Below are 24,484 nucleotides of genomic sequence, written 5' to 3' on the forward strand. Positions count from 1 at the left end.
TCCCATTACAAGATTTTAACTCCTGAAATAGCCTCATTTTGCACTTTCTTTCCCACACATACTGTAAAAAGTGTCTGTAATTTATAACCAGGAATATAAAACAGCAATATGAGGGTGTGTGCTGATGAACCATACATAGAAGTCACACTATGACGAATATAAAGACTTTGGCTGCTTTCATCAGTAGGGGGGAAATTAATAAACTTACCTGATTTTCTGTCACACATCTTAACGACAATGATTTTCAACCACTCCCTGGGCATACACATATAAAGGTAAGGCAAAATCAACATTTTGTTATAACTAAGTATACTTTACTTTGTACAATAAAGCAAAAACATACTTTCTATCTCAATTCGTTGTTTCTTAACAATTATGTGAAAATGTCGGTGTTTTGTACTTTTTTTGAAGGATCACATTCTTTGGAGGTACCCTGTACAATATGTATTATGTTTTGAAACGAGATATTTCACACAATGATATTTCCTTACTAACTCTATACGTGCACAAAAGCTTGTTACAATCTGTCACTATGAGGACAATTCTGGTGACTTCCCATGGAATGACCCTTAAAGAAGGTCGTGAGATAGTTCACGGTGAGCCAAAGAGCGGTCGCCCATCTGTTGTGACCGAGGATTTGGTGCTTGCGGTCAACACGGAAATTTGTGTAAACAGACGCTTCACAATATCGTAGCTTTCCATGGATTTTCCACAAATTTCAAGAAAACAGTCTTCTACGAAATTGTGACAGATCGTCTGGAATCGAAAATTGTGGTCAGCGTTTCGAAGAGGAGGATGATGTCGAAACAGGAGTGCATGGATGGCTTTCATCACAGGTGGGAACATTCTATGACAATGGGATACAAAAACTAGTTCCAAGCTATAAATGCTTGAAAAATGGTGGAAACGACGTAGAAAAGTAGCTTAAGGTCTGTAGAATGCAATGCAAATAAAAAGAGGTACAAAACTATTTTACTTTATTTCTTACACCCTTTCGGTACTTACTTTCCGAATACGCCTCGTACATAAAATGATGTGCCAATCAAGACTTCATATTTAACTGAGAGCATTTATCAAAGTGATTGATTAGTGAGATAGATTAACTGAATTGTCTTCTCGATATTTAGTCACACCATCTGCATCTCACTTTCTTCTTTTCATCATTTTATCGTAATATTATGCTGTGATTATAATTCTTTTGACGAAGCCTATCGTAACATATGTTACGCTATCAAGCATGTCAATGTGTTGAGATAGTACTAGGATCTGCAAGATCATTCCCAATTAGTATCCTTAAAAAAAATTCCCATAGCTTTCTTTCGCGAGGCTGTTGATCAGAACAAAGAAGCCCCAAAGAGACTTCCACTTTCAGTTGAATTTTTAATTTTAGACATAAGCATTGTTTTCTCTCCCTTTCATCTATTCATTAAGCAGATAATTGTCCATGTTCATACTTAGGAAGTTGATTAGAATGAGATATTGGAGAATGCAGATAATCTCGTCTCAAGAAACCAGCAAGTTCTTTCAGAGAATTTCTTAAAGAAACTGTTAATGTTAGCATGTGAATAATTTGGAATTCATAGTTTTTCATTCATTATTTATTTTCCAAATTTGGAGAATGTATTTTGTTCGACGAAAGGGATGAGACAAGAGTATTATATACAACAATATCTTCAATTATTCATAATTGGGAAATGAGAGACGCAGTTGTAGATAAATAGAGAGAGGATGGTGGCAGTGGCCACTGAAATAAATAGAACTACGAAAGAAACAGTTTTGCGGAAAAAGTGAGTACAGTGGAACCCCCATTTTATGTTCCTCGATTTTACATTTTTCTGCATTATACATTCAATTTTGATGGTCCCAATGTAGCAAAATGATGTAAAATTTTCCTCAATTTTACATTTTCCCGCATTTTAAGTATTTTCGGCTTGGTCCCCTGAAAAACGTAAAATCCAGGTTCCACTGTACTAGTTTCTCTGTATTTATCGTCAATTATGTTGTGAAATTTCATTTTCAGGTAATTGGAGCCAAAGTAGTTACAAATGCTCGTACTCCAGGAGCTAGATGCTATGGATATGTGACAATGGCTACAAGTGATGATGCATCAAAGTGTATTCAGCATCTTCATAGGACAGAATTACATGGACGTATGATTTCCGTGGAAAGGGTAAGAAGCATGTATTATTTTCTGTACAATTATCTTCAGTAACTACAATTTCTCAAGTGTATTTGATGAAATATTTGCTGTGAAGTTTTATATTGGCTTTTGTGCCACATAGTTCAGTGTTAATATTTCAAGACTTCTGGATAGCACACAACTTTTAATTACTAGATATGCTAGAATCTGTGCATCATATTATGACGTACTTAAATATTGGGTGTCAATATTTTAAATTATACAGTGGAACCTTGATTTTATGTTCCTATATTTTCCATATTATACATTCAATTTTCATGGAAGGAAATGCACACACTATAATTGGCACTTTTCTTCAGAACCATTCATTTAGGAGAAAAATGAAAAGTGCTCAATGTAGGAATGGACGCTGAGACTGATTTAAAGAAACATTATTCAATGGGAAAACGTTTGGAGGAGCGGATGTTTGACATCGAGCATGAGAGTAAATAAGGATCTCTCATTTTGATATCTAACAATGCACAGGGTTCATAAAGCTTGTTTTGAGTTAATTTTATGCTGATGGGCTCATCGGGACTAAATATACAGTTTAAAGTGACATCCAATTCCAAACCCGAATGATTATAGACTGCGACCCTGTTTTTTGATCTGTCCTAGAATACGTATTGGGTGAAAACAGATCGCAAGTTGCATGTTTCCTTTTTCACGCTGGATTACAATGCAAGTAGAGGAAGGAGTTTGGACTGCTCCCTTGAAAGAGGGAGGGGGGTGACTATGAAGTTTGATGAAGCAAAGAAAACGTGACTTTTTTTACGATGTATTTTACACATCCGAACCAGAACAAAATTTACAGCCCAGCCTTTTTTTTTTTTTTTTTGTCTGGAGCCTAGAGAGGTTGTGTTATTTCTCCCAAGAGATCTTATCTTACCAGTTAATCTTGTAACAGACAGTGCTCCAGTAGACCCGTATAAAATCCAACATTCATTCTGCCCGATTATCTCCAGACTTTTGCTGGCGCCAGTCTGACTGGTGTCAAGATTGTTCGAGTTTCGCTTGCAATAAGCGAAAGATTGTTTTCCTTTCCATAGGTCTCGGTGCAAACGGGTTTCTGATGAAATAGAATTGTAAGAATTTCCTGGAAGAGCAACGACTGTGCACAATTGAAAGAAAGTAACATTATTTATAATCCTTTTTTTGTGAAAATGTTTTCATGTTCTATTTTCCTTCTCACAACATGCATCCTATGCATAACAGGTTGTATAACTACCAGGATAAATAGTGTTACCATCTCCTAGGCATCTTTGTGTCCGTTTGAGCTTCGTTTAAGCTGAAAATTGGTGCAAATTCCAAGAACTGTGAAAGGTCATTGTATCGAGAGTTGACTGTACTTGGTTATCCTTTTGTAGCAGTTATAATAGATAGTCTTGTTATTTTGTAATATTGAAGTTATTGTTAGTATTTACCAAATATCTGTTTGTATGTTATTTTAAGGAGCTGTGTAATGAATGAGAAGTAATTAACGACAAATGCAGCAAGCAGCCTGTATCTTAGATAGTTTTCTAGAATGCTTATACAAGTGTAAAGCCTTTTTCAGTTTTCAGGAAGTTTTAGATTTCAAGATTATTTTGCATGTTATGTCAGTTCTTATATAATTTCTTCTTTCCAAATTAGGCAAAAGGAGATGCTACAGGTCCTCCTAGGAAGAGTGAAAGTAGAATTACATCCAATAGAAGGTCAGAGGAGAGAAAGAGGCATGAACGAAAAATTAGTTCTAATAGCATGAAGGATGAAAAAAGAAAAGTTGAGAAAGACAAGGAGACTGTTAAGAAATCAGATGCAGGTAATTTTTATTTTTTTCTGATCTCTCTCAGGATCTTAATATCATTTTGGACATTTATTTCTGCTGATTGAATAAATCAGATATACACCTGCTGCAAAATGACTTCAGAACTCATAACAAAAGCACAAAAAATACAGAAAATTCATGTGAAAAACTATTATTAAACTATTAGATACAGCAAAAAATGCATACATTAGTACGGAGTCATGTTGCTTTTACTTCTGAGAACCATTTGGATGCACTTAGGCATGGAATCACTAAGACTTTGGAAGTAATTTAAGTCCATGGGAATGCCCCACATTTTCTTCAGTTCTGTTTGAAGAGTCTGTAGATTCTGAAGCTTCTTGTTTCCCAGGAATTGCTTCATACAATGCCAACAATTTTCAATTGTGTTGCGATCGGGGCTATTCCCAGGCCACTCTAGCATCTTTAACTGTTGTTCCTCAAGCCATTCCCTTACCTTCTTAGCCATGTGACAAGGAGCGTTATCATGCATGAAAAGACCACACTTGTGGATCTGGAGCATATCCACTAAATGGTCCTTAGGAATGTTGATAAATCGGTCTGTGTTCATCACGTTTTGCAGTAAGAAATATAAACCTGCCCTACCCTTTTCACCTGAAAAACACCCCCATACCATTACGGACTGGGAGTGCGTAACGGTCGGAACCGTATACTTTGGGTCGTATCGATCTGAAGATGATGGACGTTGAACCTTTGCAGCTCCCATTCGGAACAGTTGGAATGAGCTTTCATCGGAAAACATGTCTTTCCTCCACTGTGCTGGTATCCAGTGTGCGTATTTCTTTGCAAAAGCAAGACTGTCTTTCTTCATGCGGGTGGTGAGTAGTGGCTTCTTAGCAGCAGTACTACATGGCAAATCCAAGTCTTTCTGTAAACGGTGTTGGATCTTTCGAACACTAACGTTTTCCAGCAGACTCGGGTGCATCTCATTAAGTTCTGACACTGTCAGTCTGGGGTTTTTCTTTATTTCTCTTATTAGGAGAGCGTCTGTAGAATTGGTTGCTTTTCTTTGCCTCCACCACCGAATTTGTGCTTAGGAATGACAGTCGGAGGCAGTCCTCTGGTGGCTGCCAGTACCTTCATTATGGTTGATTTTGCACGACCTGTTTGTTTACATATCGTCTTTATCGGGACGTTTTCACTTCGTTACGCAATAATGCTGGCTTTTTCCACACTACTACAGTACTTTCCTGGCATATCACAAATACACCTGTACAGTAGTCAAATATCCAACACAAATACAGTAGGAAAATATCCAACACAAAGTGCACTACATGAAAACACAGCAACTTATCCAAACACACTACAGCAGAAAGTCACCCTTTCTGTGTCAAATAACAATACGAAATGAAATGGAACTCTCTTATCAGCAGTAATACACTGTTGCCAGATACGTTCATGTAGAAACAATTCAGTGTTCAAAACAAAACAACACTAGATACAAGGCTACAAAGTGATAGACCGCTTACTACGGCAAATTTCACATGAGGTCCGAAGTCATTTTGTGGCGGGTGTATGTGGTAAGAGATTTTTGTGTTGAACAGCAGTAACTTTCAAAATTAGCAATGTCATGAAGAAAGGGATAAAACCGCATGCATGTATGCATGAACATGCACCTTACGTCACGTGCCGGCAATGTTCTTGTTAAAAACAACATAAAACACACACACAGCATATGTGACACTTTAAAAGTTTGTCCAAGCTTTTGACTCCATCTTGGAGTCATCATCAGGGATGGTTAAGAGGCAGGGAATATGATGCTGTTGAGTTTCTTGCTGAGTCTGCTGGAAGATGTCATTGCTGTCTTGCAGTGTTGGTAAGTTCTGATTGTTCCAGTTGATGGCTGAGATAGATGGGTTTTTATGTTTGACTGTGTTATACCACGATAAATAAATATTTCCACATAAATTGTCATTGAGATTATTTGTGTTTTTGATCATCTTCCTTAACGTTACATTCTATTATTCTTTTAACATGTGCCAAAAAGGAAACTCAATCATATGGTAATTGGTGGTTGGTTTCTATGATGAGTTTGGCCAACCCAGAAGAGTTTTTTTTCCTGTGTATGTATCCGATGTGGTCAGAGTCTGTCCTTAATGAGTCTTTTGCATTGGCCTATGTATTTCCTGTTACATTCACATTTAATACTGTAGATGCCAGAGTTCATTATAGGGTCATTCCATGACAAATCAACCAATAAAATTGGTTACCTCATATTGACCAAAATGAGTTTAATCTAAAAGTTGAGATTTTTACTACGAGTTAGGTTTATGCAGGGCTTCCTTTGTGCCAAATTTCAGAATTTTTGAAGAGGACCGACCCATCAGATATTTAACCACCAAAACTGTCAAAATTTTATGAACGGCCATGTTTGAGCCCATGCTGTAAAAATGGATAAATTTCTAAGTACTGATATTTATATATTTACAGACACCCTGCAGGTAGGTCTACACATAAAAAAATCAAGCCTTTAACTAAACCCTTCATTAAAAAAATCGGGCTTAAAAATCCACATTATGAATTTTTGTTACCCAAATTTCCACCATAATTTTCGTACTTAGGATGCAATTTTTAAAACATACTTGAATATCACAGAAAGTATGCTTTATTAGTTACAAAATGAATTTTGTTTCAGGTCTCTAGCTGTAATGTTTTTTGAGATATTAAGGTTTCCATAAACTGCTACATGAGCAAAAAAGCCATGTTGGGAAAATGGCCTCCCCAGGAGAACTAAAGACAATAAATATTTTTGAACATTGGTTTTGATATCTAAAAACGAATTATTTCTAAAATGGTTATGCAACCATCATTGGATGGTTTGGTGTGGAATGACCCTATAGGATCATTGTCGTAAGTTTTGAACCCTGTTATATTTTGACATATGGATTTTCCAAGGTTTGTGTGCTACTTGATACTCTGACGTAAGAAAGACTTGGATCACTGAAGAATGCAATATGCTTTCATTTAGAATTATTTTTTTACTGTATAAAATTTTCTTGCATTTAATGCATTGAATCGTAACACATTTTGGTCCCTTTTTATTGAAGCAAAATCCATTACATTCAGCATGAGTGTCATTGTTTCCATATTCAGTAGTGTCATTGTCATCACTGCAGTCTGTTGCAATATTCTGAACTGAAGTGGACAAGGAGGATGATGAGACACTCACATTCCTTTTTGCCCACACCATTGTTGCTGTAAGTCTTTTCTTCAGTGTTAGAAATTCCAAAGACATGCTCTGGAATTTTCTGTAGATTGTAAGAGTAAATTCTGCATGCAGAAAATGCTGCAGGTCTCTTCCAAACTGTGGCTGCTCTTTCCCATTCAGCACCCAGCAGAGTGCCAAATTGAAATCTGGTAATTCTCCTGTTCGGATTTGATGCAAAGCTTCCTTCCAAGAATGGTTTGAAGAATGATCGGTCCAGTGGCTGTAAATACTGGGTCATGTGACACTGAAGACAGAATAAAATGATGCATACTGTATGAATGAATGAATGCAGAAAAATATTAAGCTGAGGTTCCACCCTTGTTTCATTTGATGTGCACTATATACAAAATTGCTTGTTGCTGATAGAATGTCTTTCTAATATTTTCTTCAGATGCAAAAACTGATATTACCACTGAAAAGGAGAAAAAGGGAGAGGGTGATAATAGCGTTGCTGTTTCTACTGTTGAGAATAAAGAAGATTCAGCAGAGAAGAAGCCAAAGGAAGAAGGTGAGAAGAAATCAAATGAGAGGGATAAACAGACCAAGAGCAAGAGCAGAGAAGTTTCAAGGGATCGAGAGCGAAGGCGGCGCCACAGTCCAGGAGGAAAATCATACTCAAGAACTCGTAGCCGTAGTCCAAGAAGTGCACGTCATTCACCTGGAAGGAAACCACCGAACATTCTGACATTTGCACAAATACAGGTAATATAAAAATAACAAAACTACAATGCTTCTGTAGGAGCTTTTGGACTGAAGTGACACGCAGCAAGGGGTTTCGCACCAAAGTGATATGCAGTATGTACCCCTCTGGTCTGTTCCCCCCAAAATAAAACCATTCACTGTGAATGCACAACCAACAGACAGGAGACACAAGTACACTATTGAGAAAATAGCAGAGTTCAGGTGGCATGGAAGCTTGTCATGTCACTTCAGTATGAAAGGTTGGTTATTATTTTATTTTCGTTTCCAAGGAACAAGTGTTGCTTGTTGAATGTGGCTTTTCACTTGGGTCTGAAAGCTCCCTACGGCTGCCTCTTAGTTGTCAGATACATACCTAAGTATCTCAATGTGAGCACTGACCATGTAATCTTCAAATAAGATTTTTAATTTGTGAGAAATTTAATTTACTGAAAAGTAATACTTATGTGGTTCTAACAGTGATTCCAATGATGTACAAATAAACCGTAGTCCCCACTACTGAGTAACTTTTTTCCTTTTCAACCACAATTTTTTTCTTATCAATACCTTCTACCCTTTGTGTGAGACTAGCTTTTCCGGATTCATTGATGAGCTATCGTACACTATGGGCTTACAACACACACATCTAGGTCCCAGGAATTTGAAAAATATAAAAATCTCGGGGAAATTTGAAGATTGTGGAGAACTGTTAAAAATACATTTAGAGTTCACGTGGGAACCGTGAGTTTGTATCTAACACTTGGTCATAAAAGTTATATAGACTTATATTAAACTAAACTAGGTTGCCCAAATATACATCACATAGCTTTATTTTATGTTTTTAATTGATATTTCCAGCAGATCTACTCTGAATCAGCGATGTTTTCAAGTTCTTTCTGCGATTTTCTCAATTTCTTATTCTATTAGCCTGACTTTCTTCTCTGAATGTCTTGAAACCTTCCTTCCTTTTGTAATGCTCAGTAGATTACTTCTGTAAAATATTTATTACAATTATTATTATGTATTCAGTTGCAAAAATTAAAACTTTGTTTTGTGAAATACTGCAGAAAATGGATTCTTATGGAATTCTTGCAGGAAGCACGAGACAGGCAACGTTTGAGAGAGAGAGAAAGGATCATGAGAGAAGAGGGCAGACGAAGGCAAGAGGAAAGTCTCCGTCTGAGGGAAGTAGAGCGAAGACAGAGAGATGAGGCTGCAAGATTGGAAAGGTTGGTATATTTAATTATTTTATGTTTCTCAGTGGTATCAACACAATGAAACCCCATTTATATATTTTTCTTGGGAGTGTTCGCTAGAAATCTTAGCACATAACATACAGTTGAGGTTTTTGTGTGTATATCAGGGTTATTAATGCATCCTTTGAGAATTTATTTTTTCCGATTCACTGGTAGTGCATAATTAAGAAGTAGATAATTAAGATGTTCATTTCACTGATTAGCGTGATTCCCTGACATTTTTATGTGGTGGCACATAACATACAGTTGAGGTTTTTATGTGTATGTCAGGGTTATTAATGCATCCTTTGAGAATTTATTTTTTCCTATTCACTGGTAGTGCATAATTAAGAAGTAGATAATTTAGATGTTCATTTCACTGATAGCGTGATTCCCTCACATTTTTATGTGGTTTCAATCTCATGAAAATTTGTAGGTTCATTTCAAATTAAACTTTGTGCACCAATTGAACTATAGTGAATATCTGTTCTGAAATATAGATAGTAAATATGTGTAAACTACTTACAAACATGTACTCGTTTGACTTTATAGAGAACGTGACAAACTTCGCTTAGAACGAGAAAGAATTGAAAGGGAACGTGCAGAACTACTACGTCTGGAGAGAGATAGGCAGCGTTTAGAGCGAGAGAAACTGGAAAGAGAAAGAGAAGAGTTGAGACGTCAACAGATGAGGTATGTTTTGTTTTCTTATTATGGGTGTTTAGAATGCTCACAAATTTCTGAAAAGAAGGAATTTTTGTTCGTGGGGATAAAGCTTTAACAGTGAATAGGTACCATAATTGGTTAGACATGCCATGCTCTATAAAGTGATGTGTGTTCTTCATAGGATTTCATTATACGTGCAAATTGAAATTAATAGCATCAAGTAAAACTGTGCATTTCACCATCGTGGTAGAGAAATATTGAACACACATTTAAGTCCTCTGATTTTTACCAACTCCTGTTATCTGCCTTCAGAGAAAGAGGAATACAATTTGTTACATTAGGATAAAAAGTGAAAAAAATGTAGTTACATGTCTTAGGGCAGGACCACATGTTCCATCAGTTAACAGTAGCCATGTTACAGATATCCTTTCTTTCTTCTTCAAGAATCCTTTTATCCTTATTTTTAATGTTAAAATTCTTATTTTTCTTCTGAAGATGACAGGAGATGTTGTTTTTATGGCTTTGCTCTAATACATAATGATTTCTTGAATGTATTTTACCACTAATTAGTGAATGCAATTGGTTTATTGTATTCTTTAAAATTGTTTTGTTTATTACATTTTTAAAATTTTATATACAGTCTGTTCAACTTTACATTGCCTCAATGTTCAGTTATTGGTCATAGTTCAAAAGGTGTCAGATCAGTCCCAATTTTACTAAAATGTATTTATTTTTATAGATTTGAAGAAGCAAGGAGAACAGTGAAGCGACCTGCAGAAGAAAGGAGAGATCCGTATTATGATGAAAGGAAGAGACCTGTTGCTGACCGCCGCTATGAAGGGCCTACACCACCCCAGCCTCCACGGTATGCCTTTGTTCCTAGGTATAAGTATTAGTCATAGTGGAAGAAGAAACAGTGAACTGTTAATATTTGTTTGCTTCATTTTCTGGAATTTGCAAGGTTTTTCTTAGATGCAGTTCAAGTAACGTTTGCTGTATTATTAATAGTAGTACAAAACCCAATTTCAGTTTATTTTGCATGCAGATGAAGCATGTCTGGCAACTTCTCATTAAGGGAGCTAACAGTACAATTTTTTTCTTATGGATCATTCCATTTTGTAGAAACTGTAATAGTGTGTGTTGTGTATATATATTTTGTGAGATAGCACATGCACCTTGTCAAATAAAAATCTTTTAATCTATTTTCATTTTTTTAAGTCTAGGTAGCGTATGGCTAATGTATAGCATGATTAACTTGTAGTGCTGTAAATACCATCAAAAATTATCAGATTTGCACATTATTTTGATTTGCATTGATCAAAATTTACTCTTCAGCTGTTTCGTTAACATAACGATTGCCCAGGAAAATAAATATTTCCCTTAAGAAAAAAAAAAAACATTTGAAGTCATAACCTGTTCAAGATCATATCATCATTAGAACACAATTCTTTAGTGCCAGAAAGACATGATTTGAGTTAATTTTTTTCCAATGCAACACTTGAAAACTTTCTCCAATGTGAAATGGAATAGGAACTAACAGCTCTGTGAGGGACATTTTCCTCAATTTATAAAGTGAAACATCACATTGAAATGCATTATGAATTAATTTGTAGCACAGGAAAGAATTCATTTTCTGTCTTGTTTTTAATGCATGGAACCATATTGTTATACTGTACACTTGGGGAGGGTATATGATTACAATTGTATCCGCTTGGGAAATGTTGGACTGAATGTAGGGATGTGCCGAAGCCGATTACAGATGTATGAAAATTGGCAGAAATTGACGTATCAGCATCAGCAAAAATCCGATATTTAAACCGGTACAGATTATACTATAGCTTTAACTTCTAATAAGTTTTATATTATAGTTTTGTAAGATTTATTGAAAATTGGTTATGATTCGTCATTGTTGTAGAGTTTCTGTAATAAAATTATTGCAAACTCTCATTCAGAGGATCAACCTAAGTATAAATCGGAAATAAAACTACATTGCTGAACCAGAATCTGCTGTTGTATTAGATATTCAAAAATGAGTATTCAAACCTGAAGCAAGTGCTGAGGAAATACTTGCGCATACCTGCTGCATCAGTATTCAGTTATTGAGTATTCAGTGTTGCTGAAAAGATTTGCAATAAGAGAAGAAGTAGGTTACTTCTGAAGTGCTTCCAAATCTCGTGTTTCTGAAGTTGAATCTGGCAGAACAGGAATTCATTTTGCATTTCAAAGAACTGCTTGTGTACTAATGTTAAATCTCTTGAGAATCCATGTCGTCCTTAAAGGTTCACATAATCTTTTGTAGATGCAAAAGTACATTTGCATGTCTTGAGAATATATATGTATATACATATGATTGATATGCAATAGAAATGTACATAAGCAAATTTATTTTTGTCATGCTGAAAATAACATCCCATTTCTGTTTAATAATCTTATGTATTGGAGTCGGTTAAATATTGGCATCTGTATCAGTTCCAAAAATTATCTGTGAGTACATCGGCATTGGTAAATTTTCAGCTTCGTTACATCCCTAACTGAATGACTGGGTTTTTGAAGATCGAGAAAGAAATCGAAGAAAACTGATGAATACATTGGAACCCTGATATTCCTGCATTTCACGTATTCCCTCCCACTCAATATGTTGTCATCCAAGTCCCAATAGAAGGCCATGTTAAGTAATAGAATGTTTGTCATAACCAAAGCAACATACGACTCAACATTGGGGTTTTACACTGAAGTGACAAGTGACCTTTATGCAATTTTCCAACTGTGCCATTCTCATAAAAGCAGGTAAGCTATTCATGCTAGGGGAGGGAGAGAAGAAACAGCTGAATGGGGGAGTGTTTGCACAAGTTCAATTTGTTACAACCCCCTTGACTTGAACTACAGCAAGGGAAGAAACACAACTTGTTATATCCCCATCAAGTAGAAACCACTTAATACACATCTAAATACCATAAGAAATTAATATTTGGGCTAAAATATCATATATTGATGTAGATTTCATTGTTTGCCAGGGGTGGGGAGTATTCATGCTTTCTCTGATACCATCATAGGTCTTGTAGTAATTCTAAAAGTGCCACGTGTTTCAGCTCCGATTTTCTTGCTTGTGTGCACTCTTAGGCAGATGAAGGGTGAGGATGGAAGTGCAGTCCCCTTCCCTAAGACATCTCAAACTTAGCACAAGAGAAAAGACAATCGTCCTTTCCTTTAGCATCAAAAATTAAACAATCGCACCTTCATACATTGTCTAAAATGAACAACACATTGTTCAGAGAAGGTGTGTGACGAAAGGAAAAAAGTCACCCCATACAAGAGTGTCAGTGGTGTGTAATAATTGCATTACTCAGGCTTTTTTTAATAGAACTATCTGCATAGGAAATGTTGCTAGTGTCCCTGTGGTAAAGCAATGATCCTATTCTTACTTTCTGCAACTTGGTTCCAGAATGAGCACTCTGTTGATAAAGAAGGGAAGGACTAATCCAACTTCTGTCTTCAACAGCTGCATTAGCTTGAAAATGCCAAGGACCTTCTCTTCAGCCACCTGTTTCTCAGACCTCTCATGGGGGCTGCAAAGTTATCTTTTGCTGATATCTGCTTCTAACAGCAATGACTCCTTCAACGTAAAGGAAAAGCTAGCTTTGTTTTGAATGTGCAGTTTCGCAAGGCTGTTTTGCTTTGACAATTACAAAATATGAGCACCAGATGCAAAACCATGTCTACACCTTGAACACTCAGAGTAGCATAGAAGGAAATGCATGCAGTGTTAAACATAAAATATAATTGCTGTTTTTCAACAGAACCAGTCACGTGCTAAAAATAAATCTCACAATCTTCAACGTAGGGATGGATGCTGAGACTGATGATGGAAAGGCTGGTTTGCCTTCACAAGACTCCTAAATCCCACAATACAATGTAAGAGTAAATAACGGTCCACTGTTTTGAAGCCTTAAAACTTTGCAAGTTTGATAAGCTTGTTTTGAGCTCTGTTTGAGTTTTGATGGGCTAATTGAGACTAGATATAATATTTGGGATCCAAACCATTCTACATGTCTCTACTATAAACTGAATCCAGGACACTTCTTGGATTGACATCTAACAATAAGTGATCAACCCTAATTACTAAATAGCAACAAATTGTCAATTAACAAAGTAACTGGAGATCCACCTAATCAGACATTTAAATTAAACAAATAGATGGTAGCTGAAAAAAGTAAGTCATCTGCCATGAGAGAGGGTTTAATCGCCACGTTTTTTTGTTAGGAATTCATAACATTACTTCTTTCCTATGATTTTTTTTTTTTTTAACATTATGTGCTCGAAAAAGTCTTATTTATTTCATTCTTACCCACACTTGACTTTCACCCATCCCTTATGCTTTCCCTATTTTACATTATTATTTATGGGTCCCTGAAAAACATAAAATTGGGGTTCTTCTTTGTAATCGTGTGGCATACCTAAATGCATCAATAACTCCTAAACGTAGTATTATCATCAACAATTCTTATTTGGAGGAATTGTATACATGAAATTACACAGTTACTGTTTTCTGCACTTCTATTTATTTGAGAGGAGTTAATTTTAGGCTTCCACCATCCATGTTGAAACCTGATACCACTGAAACCAGTGTTGAAAATGTTTCATGTGTATGAATCATCCAAAAAGTTTAGTAAATGGTAAAACTTGCAGCTAGATCATCATGTTGTGGAAGTTGGATGGGTACATTGTCTAAGCATGAGAAAATTAAAGTAACATACGCTTTCAGGAAAGTGGAAGTAAGTCACTGCCGTGGCTGGTGGTAGTTTCCTATATTTTGAATTACAGTAATTTCTGGAACTGGTTGTTCATTTACAACTCATAATTTAAACTATTTTTCTATTGGGTACCCTATATACAGTATATATTAATGTCAAAATTTGTCTGCGGGTGTGGTATTGTGGTTATCTGATTTTCTGATATAACAAGCTTACCAAAAGATTAATCATAGTTTTGAGACTTGTGAAGACCCTAATTAAATGAGAACACCTTGTGTGTGCCTTATGCTGAGTTGGGGTGGTAAGAAAAACAACAAACAACAACTACTGGGTGTCTAGTTCTGAGCTCTGATTTGTATTCCATCTGACATTGATGTCCAGTCATGATCATCTATGTGCAATGCATCGTTCAATACGTTATTTTGCCAAACTGTTCACATAAAAATGGCAAGTAGTTTGAACATGTTCAAATTTTGTTTGAAGTAATTGTACAGTAACAGCATATTACTAATTTCACCTTTACTTTTGAAATGGATAAATTTAAATTAAATTGGCATATACAGTGAAATTGCAATTATACTTTTTGCGATAGTATGTTTTTTCATTAAAAAATTTTACTGGCGGACCCTGCCAATTTCCATAAGGCTGCATACTATTATATTTCAGTTATATGATTTTCAGATATACAAATTTTCCAGTTGTACATTCAATGAGTTCAGTCCCAACAAGGAAAATACTTCAGTTATATGCTTTTAACTCTCCTTCTGGAAAGAATGCTGCTCTTGAGTTCACGATTTCCGTGATGATAACATATGCCACCCATTCTCATACAGGTTTTCTTATCAGCTGCAACCATGGGACCAGACTCTTGACTTGGAATTCTATTGTCGCTTGCATCGGAGAGAAGGGGAGGGGCTATGCACCCTTGAACAAGATTGGCCTGTGCTAAATAATCATACTTTTGTTCTTTGCATTGGCTTCAGCAAGTCTTATCTGCCTGAAGCAGATCAGAGATTGATATCTTTCAGACAAGTCACTGGCGCCACACTTCCCAGGCTGTCCTAAACACTACAGCGGCTTGCAGGGGTGAGAGTGTTCCGTTGGATCTTATTACAGTCATGTTTAAAGATAATACGGTTGTTGAAGACAGACGTTAGCAGTACTTTTTATTATGCAAAATGAAATCTCAGATAAACAAATTATTGAACACTGACTTATTTTTAACGTGTGAATGTTTTTGAAGTAAAGCAGCGATCATACACTGTGTGCCTTTTACTTTCTGCAAGCGCCATTTGAAATAAGCACTTTTCCCTTTTTGTTACTATGGGATAAATTGAAGATAAGAGGCTATAACTGCTCAACCACTGCATCTTTTTGAAAATTTAAATTCTAAATGTAAGAATGAACAAAAAGCAACATTTTAAGTAACTTCCGACAATTAAGAGTCCAGGGGGAAGTGGGGGCAAAATCCCAAAGTTTGAATTTTCCCGTAATAATAAACAAAATTCTGAAAGCCGTAATTTCCATCTTTCTTTCAAAGTTGCGACAGGAGCATTACATAACCTCATAGAGTTGTCTTTTCTTGTCCTTCCCTCAAAATTTGGTCCATCCAGCATCTATAGGGCCGACGCTTAAGTGAAATTTCGTAATTACGCAAAATTTCCAAATGCACTGATTTCAGTTTTATTATTTTTATTTATTTTCAAAGTTGCGACACGTCATTACATATCCTCATAGAGTGGTCTTTTGTTGTGCTTTCCTCAAAATTTGGTCCATCCAGCGTCCATAGGGCCGATGCTAGAAGCGAAATTCCGTAATTACTCAAAATTACTGAATGTCGTGATTTCAGTTTTATTATTATTATTTATTTTCGGTTGCGACACGAGCATTACATATCCTCATAGTGTGGTCTTTGTGCTTCCCTCAAAATTCGGTCCATCCAGCGTCCATAGACAAGACAAGAAGGAAAAGAGTCATTGCTGTCAGAAGTGATATAGGCAAGGGACTGCTTTGGAAGAGCTAGACATAACACTGGCACTGTAGCAGCCTCCCTCCAGACAGACTGGCACCAACGCACAGGTGGTGGAATAGAATGTTCTGTGCTTTTTCAAGATAAAGCACTTGTTGAAGACAAGTAAAGCTGGACTACAGCATTCATGTTTTTTAGTCAGCAGTTTGCATATTGCTGCTTATTCCTGAACCAAGTTACAGAAAGAAAGGGTAAGGATTATTGTATTGTAAGGGAGACATTCGCAGATAGCTGCATTAAAAGGAAGGTTGCTTTGTGAAATTATTGCATAGCCTTGCACAAAGGCGTGCCCAAGAATGATCCGACGGCGTTTGTTTTCTGTATTTGACCGAAGACCTCTGGCAAACAAATTGTTGTGTACCATTCAGACTTGACCGTTCTACGTTCCTCTAAAGGCACAGTTGCCACATGACCAGTTTTCCCGAAAAAACAGGCGACAATTTGTTTCGATGTGCTTCGAGCACGAACAACTTTTGTTGGATTGGGTTCATCTTGAAACACCCATACAGTCGACTGCTGTTTACGTTCCGGCTCATATGCATATATCCATGACTTGTCACCTGTTACAATCTTATATACGTCTTTTGAAGCACCACGATTGTATTTATTGAGCATTTGTTTGCACCAATTGACGCGAGCATCTTTTTGAGTTTTTGTCAAATTGTGTGGGATCCAACGAGAACATACCTTTCTCACAGCTAAATGATCATGTAATATTTTATATATGCTGGTGGAACTAATGCCTATGGTTGCCTCAATCTCACAGTATGTCACATGACGATCTTGCAGTATTAGGTTTTGCACAGCATCAATGTTTTCTTTAACAACAACTGATTTTGGACGACCTTCGCGAATCTCGTCGGTGAGCGAATGGCGGCCACGATTAAATTCGTTATACCAGCGTTTCACAGTGGCAAAGGATGGGGCTTCATCGCCAAATGTGGAAGTAAGTTGATCGATGCACTCTTGTCTTGATAATCCACGTCGAAAATCGTAAAAAATCATTGCACGAAAATGTTCACGAGTTAATTCCATTTTATTGTTGTTGCGCAATCTCCAAGGCAACATAAACAAGACAAATCAAGCTATTGATAAAACATTTGAAGTACGTTATGGTCAATAATTACAGACGATTCCGTGCAAACGTCAAATTGCACCTAACTTCAATCAGTGTTGCCAAGGCTCAAAATATAAATAGTGGCCCTCATATGATGGAACAGGATTAAATGTAGAAATATATTTGTAACTCCTGGCATTAGTGGTGACGACATAGCAATACAATTCTTTGAAAGTTGCTTCATAAAAAATGCATTAAATTTGTGAAGATACCATTGACGAGTAGCATTAGTATCATTCTGTAAACTTCAAGTAGTTTGTGCCTTCAAAGATTGACACAGACTATTCCAAATAATTTTTCCACACTGTGACTGTCCAGTCTAAGGTGCAAGTTTTGGACTCCAGCTACAGGACATGCACAGGTTCAAGTCTTCAGGGGGAAGCGTAGCATTTTCCTGAGATTTTGTCCTATGGATGGGACTGGTGGCCACCCACTACCGTGAGAAAATTGGGGAGCTACGAATGAGTAGTGTTACCTGATCAGAGAACCTACAACATCGACTGGGGATTTATCATGCTGACCACATGTCACCCTGTAACCAGGTGGATGATCTCCCTCTTGTGGAAGTGAGGCTAGCAGTCAGTAGCTATGGACTCTCCCCCTCATTGTCTGTTCAAATAATCTTGATTACTGTGATTTTTTTAAAAAAATAAACAAGAATGTTATAAGTAGGGAGCGGAAGTTGATGAAATGTCATCTTTTTTTCTGACATTTCAGACATGATGCCCATTAAATATACACAATATTACACTTCGTCTAGAACCCCAAAAAGGTAATTTTAAATTGCATTTTTTACATTTTTTGCCAATTTTCAGGTTTTAGGTAATTTCCAGTCATTTTTCGCAATATTCGGTCAGTCATATTTTGTCACTTCTTTCATTTTGGTAATATTCTTAGTCTTGTCACCAAGGTGAACATAGGCCTATATATATATATATCTCGCAGGATTTATTTTTCTTTCACAGAAAAACACCACACTACATCTCCAGGCAAAGCTACAGGAAATTAATGCACTTTACACCAATTCATTCAGTGTATATGACTTGTTCATAAAATTGTTTTAAAATAATTTGGTTGTTTCCATTGGCAATCCTCGTTGCATATTTTAATTGAATGTGCATGTGGTATCATTTGTTGCTTTTTTTAAAGCAAGATTGATTTTAATTTCCTTTTAGGACATTCTTTAGGTCATATACATGGGTGCTGGCAGGGGGGGTCGAACCGGTGGGTCAACCCTCCTGGGTATTTTCATCTATATATTTTTTTCAATTTATGGCAATTTGTCAAGACCTTTATTTCACTTAATCTTGGTTGTAACAAGTACTTATTAATCATATGCTAGGGCGTATCCAGGGGCTGGGTCCAGGTCGTCTGAACCCCCCCCCCTCCCAAATTTTGAAAATACTATGGTTGATTCATAATACTTCCCGATGAGACATGTGTGTATGGTTTGTGGATTCTGAAAATAATATCCACTAAAAGTTCTTATGTATCAGCAGGGGTGTCCAAGTGGGGGGGGGGGGTTATGGCACAGGCTGTGCCACAGACTTTTGGGGGGAATTTTTAATTTTTTCGCTTCAATTAATGTAAAATTCAACATAAATATATTTTTCAAAATATATGTAAAAAGTTTACACCTTAAATGCACCATATTTAATCAATTAGATAAAGAAAAGGAAGTGTTTAAGGGCATTATCGAAGGGGGGGGGGGAGAGAAATATCCAACTCTTACATATTACGCCTTAATAGACACGTGAGTTCTGGAGGGGATTCTGAATTAAACGTCGGGAGTGGGGGTCAACTCTAGGTCTTAGATTATGGCATGGAAATTTTGGTGGTAGAATTGAGTATTAACTATAAGTGGAGATATATATGAATAAATATATACTTAATAAAGTGTTAAATCTTAGATTGTCAAGGGATTTCTGTAGTGGAGAGAGAGTTCAAACATTAAATTTTGGAGACTGTATTTAGTGATATGGTATCTACACGTTTTCGGCCCAGAACATGCCAAAGGAGAAGCTGGAAAAGACCCGAAAGAAAATACTACAGATATATGGCTGGCATGATGCAAGATGCAACTGCAAATTAATTTGTGCGCATTTTCAGGACATGCTTTGGCTGCAGGAATTTTGGAATGATTGGAATGAATATGATGCATAATTAGAATTTGTATTTTGTGTTCCCAGCATATAGTGTATGAACGAAGAATGTTCATCTGCACTTGCTGTGTGCATATTAAAGATGGCAGCAGTAATCAAATAATTACTTTGGATGATTATTATTATTATTAAAAGTGACTGAAAAGTTATCTTAAAATTGATGCTGAACCAGAGACCAAACCGATCTCTCTGCATTCTTTGTTAGTGTTATACCACTACGATACCAAACCAACATTGCTTACATTCAAATCACAATAATGTTTCTTTGGTACTCTAGACTATATTAGGTACCTATGGAAAAATAAAATAGGACTACTGCAAACTGGCAAAGGAAACTGGAAAATTCTTTCAGTCTGCGTACAAAATTGAGTATTAATTTGTACTGTAAAAATTGTGAATTTAAGAACTAATAAAATCACTGTGCTTGCAATTGTTCATCTACATTGTTTGCAATTTTCTCGTTAATGGAATATGGAAGAATTTGCTATCACCAAACTGCATTGGAACAATAGAATAACATTCCTATGATGTACATTTTATCTTGTATGTACACTTTGCTTGCATTGGAGAATTATTACTTTTTAGTTTACTGCTGTTACAAGCATAAAACAGTGTTTGTTGCAGAGAACACATGCTCACTTCATCAGACATTTATGTTTATTTTGATTTGATTTAAGACAACTGATAGTTTCAGGAGTGTGTGTTCTGCTGAAATGTCGCAACAAAAACTGCTTTTATGCTTATAACAGCCATAAACTACAAGAGTTACAATTCCCATATACTTCATCAATAAATAATAGAGGTGTTCAGAAGAGCCAAAAAAAAAAGCCCACATGTAAAGAATGTTATCAGTTACTGGGTTTTTATTGAAAGAAACCAGTGTAGCAAGAATCAACATCTTAATACTTAAGAATGTGGCAGAATTTCTTCAAGACTTTTTTCTGAGTGCGTTAACAGTTTGTGAGTGAGTTAACAGTTTGTATAGAATTGCTCTGTCACCAAAGCATCTGTTCTGAAAAATGTTAGTAGACATTCTTGCTTCAGGTTGAAGAATCAGAACATTTAAGGTAAGTCACCTTTTCTTAACATACTTAATGTGTGAGGTAAGATCTATGCAGTATGTTCAAGATTATGGATCAGAATTGGTTCAAAACTACAATAAAATCATGTATGTATTTCCAAAGTTCAATAAGGTTGAATGTATGGGATCTAAAGGTTTACATACAAGAGCCATACTTAAGAATATATTACATTAAATTGAGCTCAACCAGATTTGTTGTGTGAAGGGATTTATGATTGAAGTCAGTAAATGTGTCAAAAATAAATTCTAAGAGATAAAAATGTGAAAACATTTACTATTCCTTAACATGATTTTATTCAAATCGTAAAATCAATGAGACATATTGATACATTTATTTCATTGCTTTATCAGTGCCCCGAAGTTTTTGGAGAGAGGTGTTGCAAGGACAGCCCAATTTCATCCCCACCCCCTTTTTTTTTTTTCTATTGACATCATGAGAATGCCTTCTTGCTCATTTGTCAGTCATCTGCACCCACTTCATAGTATTTTCTGTCACAAACTGATCAAAAACAAAAATTTTGAGCATCTTTGAGAGGATTTATCAACACACAGCAATTTTTCACTTGGATGACATTGTTATACTGGTTTATCAGTAAAAATTGCACTTTATATTAACAAACTGATATTTCTCTAAATGTTCCTGTATATAAGTGCACAATCATGGCCGTACCACAGTGTTTGTAAAATAAATTTATAAATCCTGTCCAAGTCTAAACCTATCGTGTAATGTGGGTGAATCATTTGGGTTCTTCATGGAGTTAAAGCAGGTTTTTTTTTATCAACTGCAGATATACTTATTACTAAAACTAGTTAGGTGATTTTATTGAGAAATTGAGATACATGCATGGTACAAGAAACCTTCACTATATCAAGATAAACAAAGTGCCCTAACTATTCCTCATTAGGCCAATAAATATAGCATGAAGCAAAAGTTGTGGCCACTTTGTAAACTATACGGACTTGGGGATTTTAATGAAATTGTTTTGAGAGGTACTTCAAGAACCTGTGCCAGAAGAAACTTTCCTAGTTATCGGGGAACAAAATTAGTGTGTTGATAACGCTAGGATGGTAAAATTAGGTTCATGAAAAAAGGACATTATGTGCTTTGAACAGTTGGAGAATGAGAAATCAGGCACTGGATCAAAATAAAGAGAAAAATGATTGTTCCAATCTGCAGAACTCAATTAGATTTAAAAATATAATATTCAGTACATACACTAAATAATGGTAAGTATCGTGCATGTTCAACTTTAATCTATGCTTGGGAAATTGAAGATTTTCATTTAAGCATTTATTTTGCATGCTAATTTGATATTGTTGTGATTTCTTTTTGCATTGTTTAATGTTAACCCTTTAACTTTATGCAGGTGGAGTTCCTGTGTTTTTTGTTTAACATGTGCATTTGTTGTAAATTATTGTAATGTTTAAAAACACACACAACATTCCCAGTTGAATGGAACGTTTTTTTTTTTTGTTTTTTTTTTTTAGCAAAAACTGACTTGAAGAAGGTTCTAAAATACATTATAGAAAGAGAAGTGGTGGAATTGCTATCTTGTAGAAACTTTGTTTATCATGTAGGTTTAAAGCTTTTGGTGGGTTGTTATAACTAATTGAAATAATAGAAAGACATATATTTTGGATACTAACACATTTGATGCCAGAAAAATATAACTGCAACAGCAACTAAGGAGATTCTCAGTGACCTTGCATTAAAATTCATATTTCAATTCATGAAACAATGGTTTCAAATAAATGTATACATGTAATGTAATTGCTCATTATATGTAAATTCATTTTAAAATTACTTTCTTTTCAACTGGGAGTCCCAGTCCCTCATAGCTTGAAACAGACTTTCCAGCATTGTGTTCTCCACTATGCTTAATTTGTGCCAGTGATTAATATTATATTGGTCTACAGCATTTGTACATTTTTATTGCAGGCATGCTTTCCTTTTTGTTGTCAAATTTACTGCTTTATAAGGTGTACACTTGGTTTTAATAATGTGCCTTACACATGGCATGCTTCCATTTTAAGTATAGTATAAATTTATCAATTATTGTGTTAAATGTGGTGACAGGTAAGAGAATGCACTTTGTTTTATAAATTTCTGTTTGTAAATGTACACATGTGAATTAGGATATTGTAAAAGAAGCATGAATATTTTTTGTTCAAACACAGCACAGTTCTTCATCATAGCAAGTTTGTATAGTTTTTACACACTGTTTGTATATAAGCAGCTGAAAATTACATGGAAATTCGTTACAGGGTCTGATCGTGTGTAGTCAGCTCAACTCAGTTTTCCATAGTAGTCTAGAAGTGTTCTTTTGTTTGATTCTACTGTGTGTAAGAACTAAACCACTCTTTGGTATTTTTGAATTCAGCAGTAGTGGTTACACACACAAATTGTACATTTTGTTGGAACCTTTACTTTTTCAAAGGACTTGGACCATTTTAAACCCTGCTCTTAAGGTAGTACTGTTCTTGTGTACTATATTTTATGTCAACACAGTACTTTTTACGTACTAGTTTGAAAAGGATTAGAATTTTACTAGGAATCATCTTACAAGAAAATGTTACAAGACAAGATGTGCCACCAGACTGAAAGAACGTCCCATAATAATCATGGTCATGAGCTTATGAAACAGGCATCTTCTCAACTGGTGGGTGTAAAGCAATGAATCAGCATAATTTATTTTGGTGTCTCAAAGTTCCAAGCACCACTTGTGCCACCAATCAAATGAAAATCTGAGACACTGCATGTTGCCAAACCTACTGTAGGTGCATAGTTCTTAACTCATGCTGTTTGTTCCTAAAAGAACCATGTTATGAGCGAGTCCTCATTATTTTGGGGGCGAAATATTGGTCAAACGGTCATGACGTGTCATACTTTTAACGTTCAATCACAACAACACACAATACTTGGCAATGCTCTTTCAATCGAACTGATGATATTCCTACAGAGTTATTCAGATTCAGGAGAGTATGGTACAAACCAGATATATATCTCATTCCTCCTTGACACTAAGATATTGCCTCGTTTGAATTTAAACAAATGAAAAGCCGCACACATTTTGTTCTTGTTTCAGCTGATGAAAAGGGATGAACTTCTCCCCCCACCCCTCTAGTAGTGACATAAGAAAGACTCGGGGAAGTGAGCCACATGCAATGACTAGGTGTATTTTTCTTCAGATTTCCATTATGTAAATTCATTAAAATAACTGAAATTCAAAGGTTGCAAACTGTTCCTGACCATTTGAAGAAACATGAACAGACAAGCTCACTGCCTCCCAAATATTGTAATGCCTTGTAATCAAGGAATACTGGAGGCATATTGCATAGTGGTTTAGATTCCACTTTAGTCCCAGTCACGATTCCTCCGAATAGCATCCTGGGTAAACGTGTATTTTCAAACAAATCATCCCCTTATCATTTTTCTCTTTTTGCCTCTTGCGTTGAAAGTTTCTCTTTACTAACATTGGGCCTCCCAGACAGAATAGTGGTTGCGTTGTTGCCTTGTAATCAAGGGATCCCGGGTTCGATACTCGGTGGAGGC

The 24,484-nt window shown here is 35.9% G+C and overlaps 1 protein-coding gene across 6 annotated transcripts in view; it reads left to right on the forward strand.

Annotated features, from left to right (window-relative positions):
* Positions 1-24,484, forward strand: part of LOC146003438 (uncharacterized) — an 88,681-nt gene that overhangs the window by 54,547 nt on the left and 9,650 nt on the right. For all 6 annotated transcript variants that reach the window (XM_083141725.1, XM_083141743.1, XM_083141748.1 and 3 more), the window contains exons 9-14: positions 2,021-2,170; positions 3,812-3,980; positions 7,604-7,914; positions 8,986-9,119; positions 9,678-9,818; positions 10,531-10,656. In XM_083141725.1, coding sequence (XP_082997851.1) covers positions 2,021-2,170; positions 3,812-3,980; positions 7,604-7,914; positions 8,986-9,119; positions 9,678-9,818; positions 10,531-10,656 — 1,031 coding nt within the window. The remainder of the gene's footprint in view (positions 1-2,020; positions 2,171-3,811; positions 3,981-7,603; positions 7,915-8,985; positions 9,120-9,677; positions 9,819-10,530; positions 10,657-24,484) is intronic.

The sequence above is a fragment of the Lepisma saccharinum genome, chromosome 1 (assembly GCF_977018435.1).
Source record: "Lepisma saccharinum chromosome 1, izLepSacc3.1, whole genome shotgun sequence".
In the NCBI taxonomy this organism is placed as follows: Eukaryota; Metazoa; Arthropoda; class Insecta; order Zygentoma; family Lepismatidae; genus Lepisma; species Lepisma saccharinum.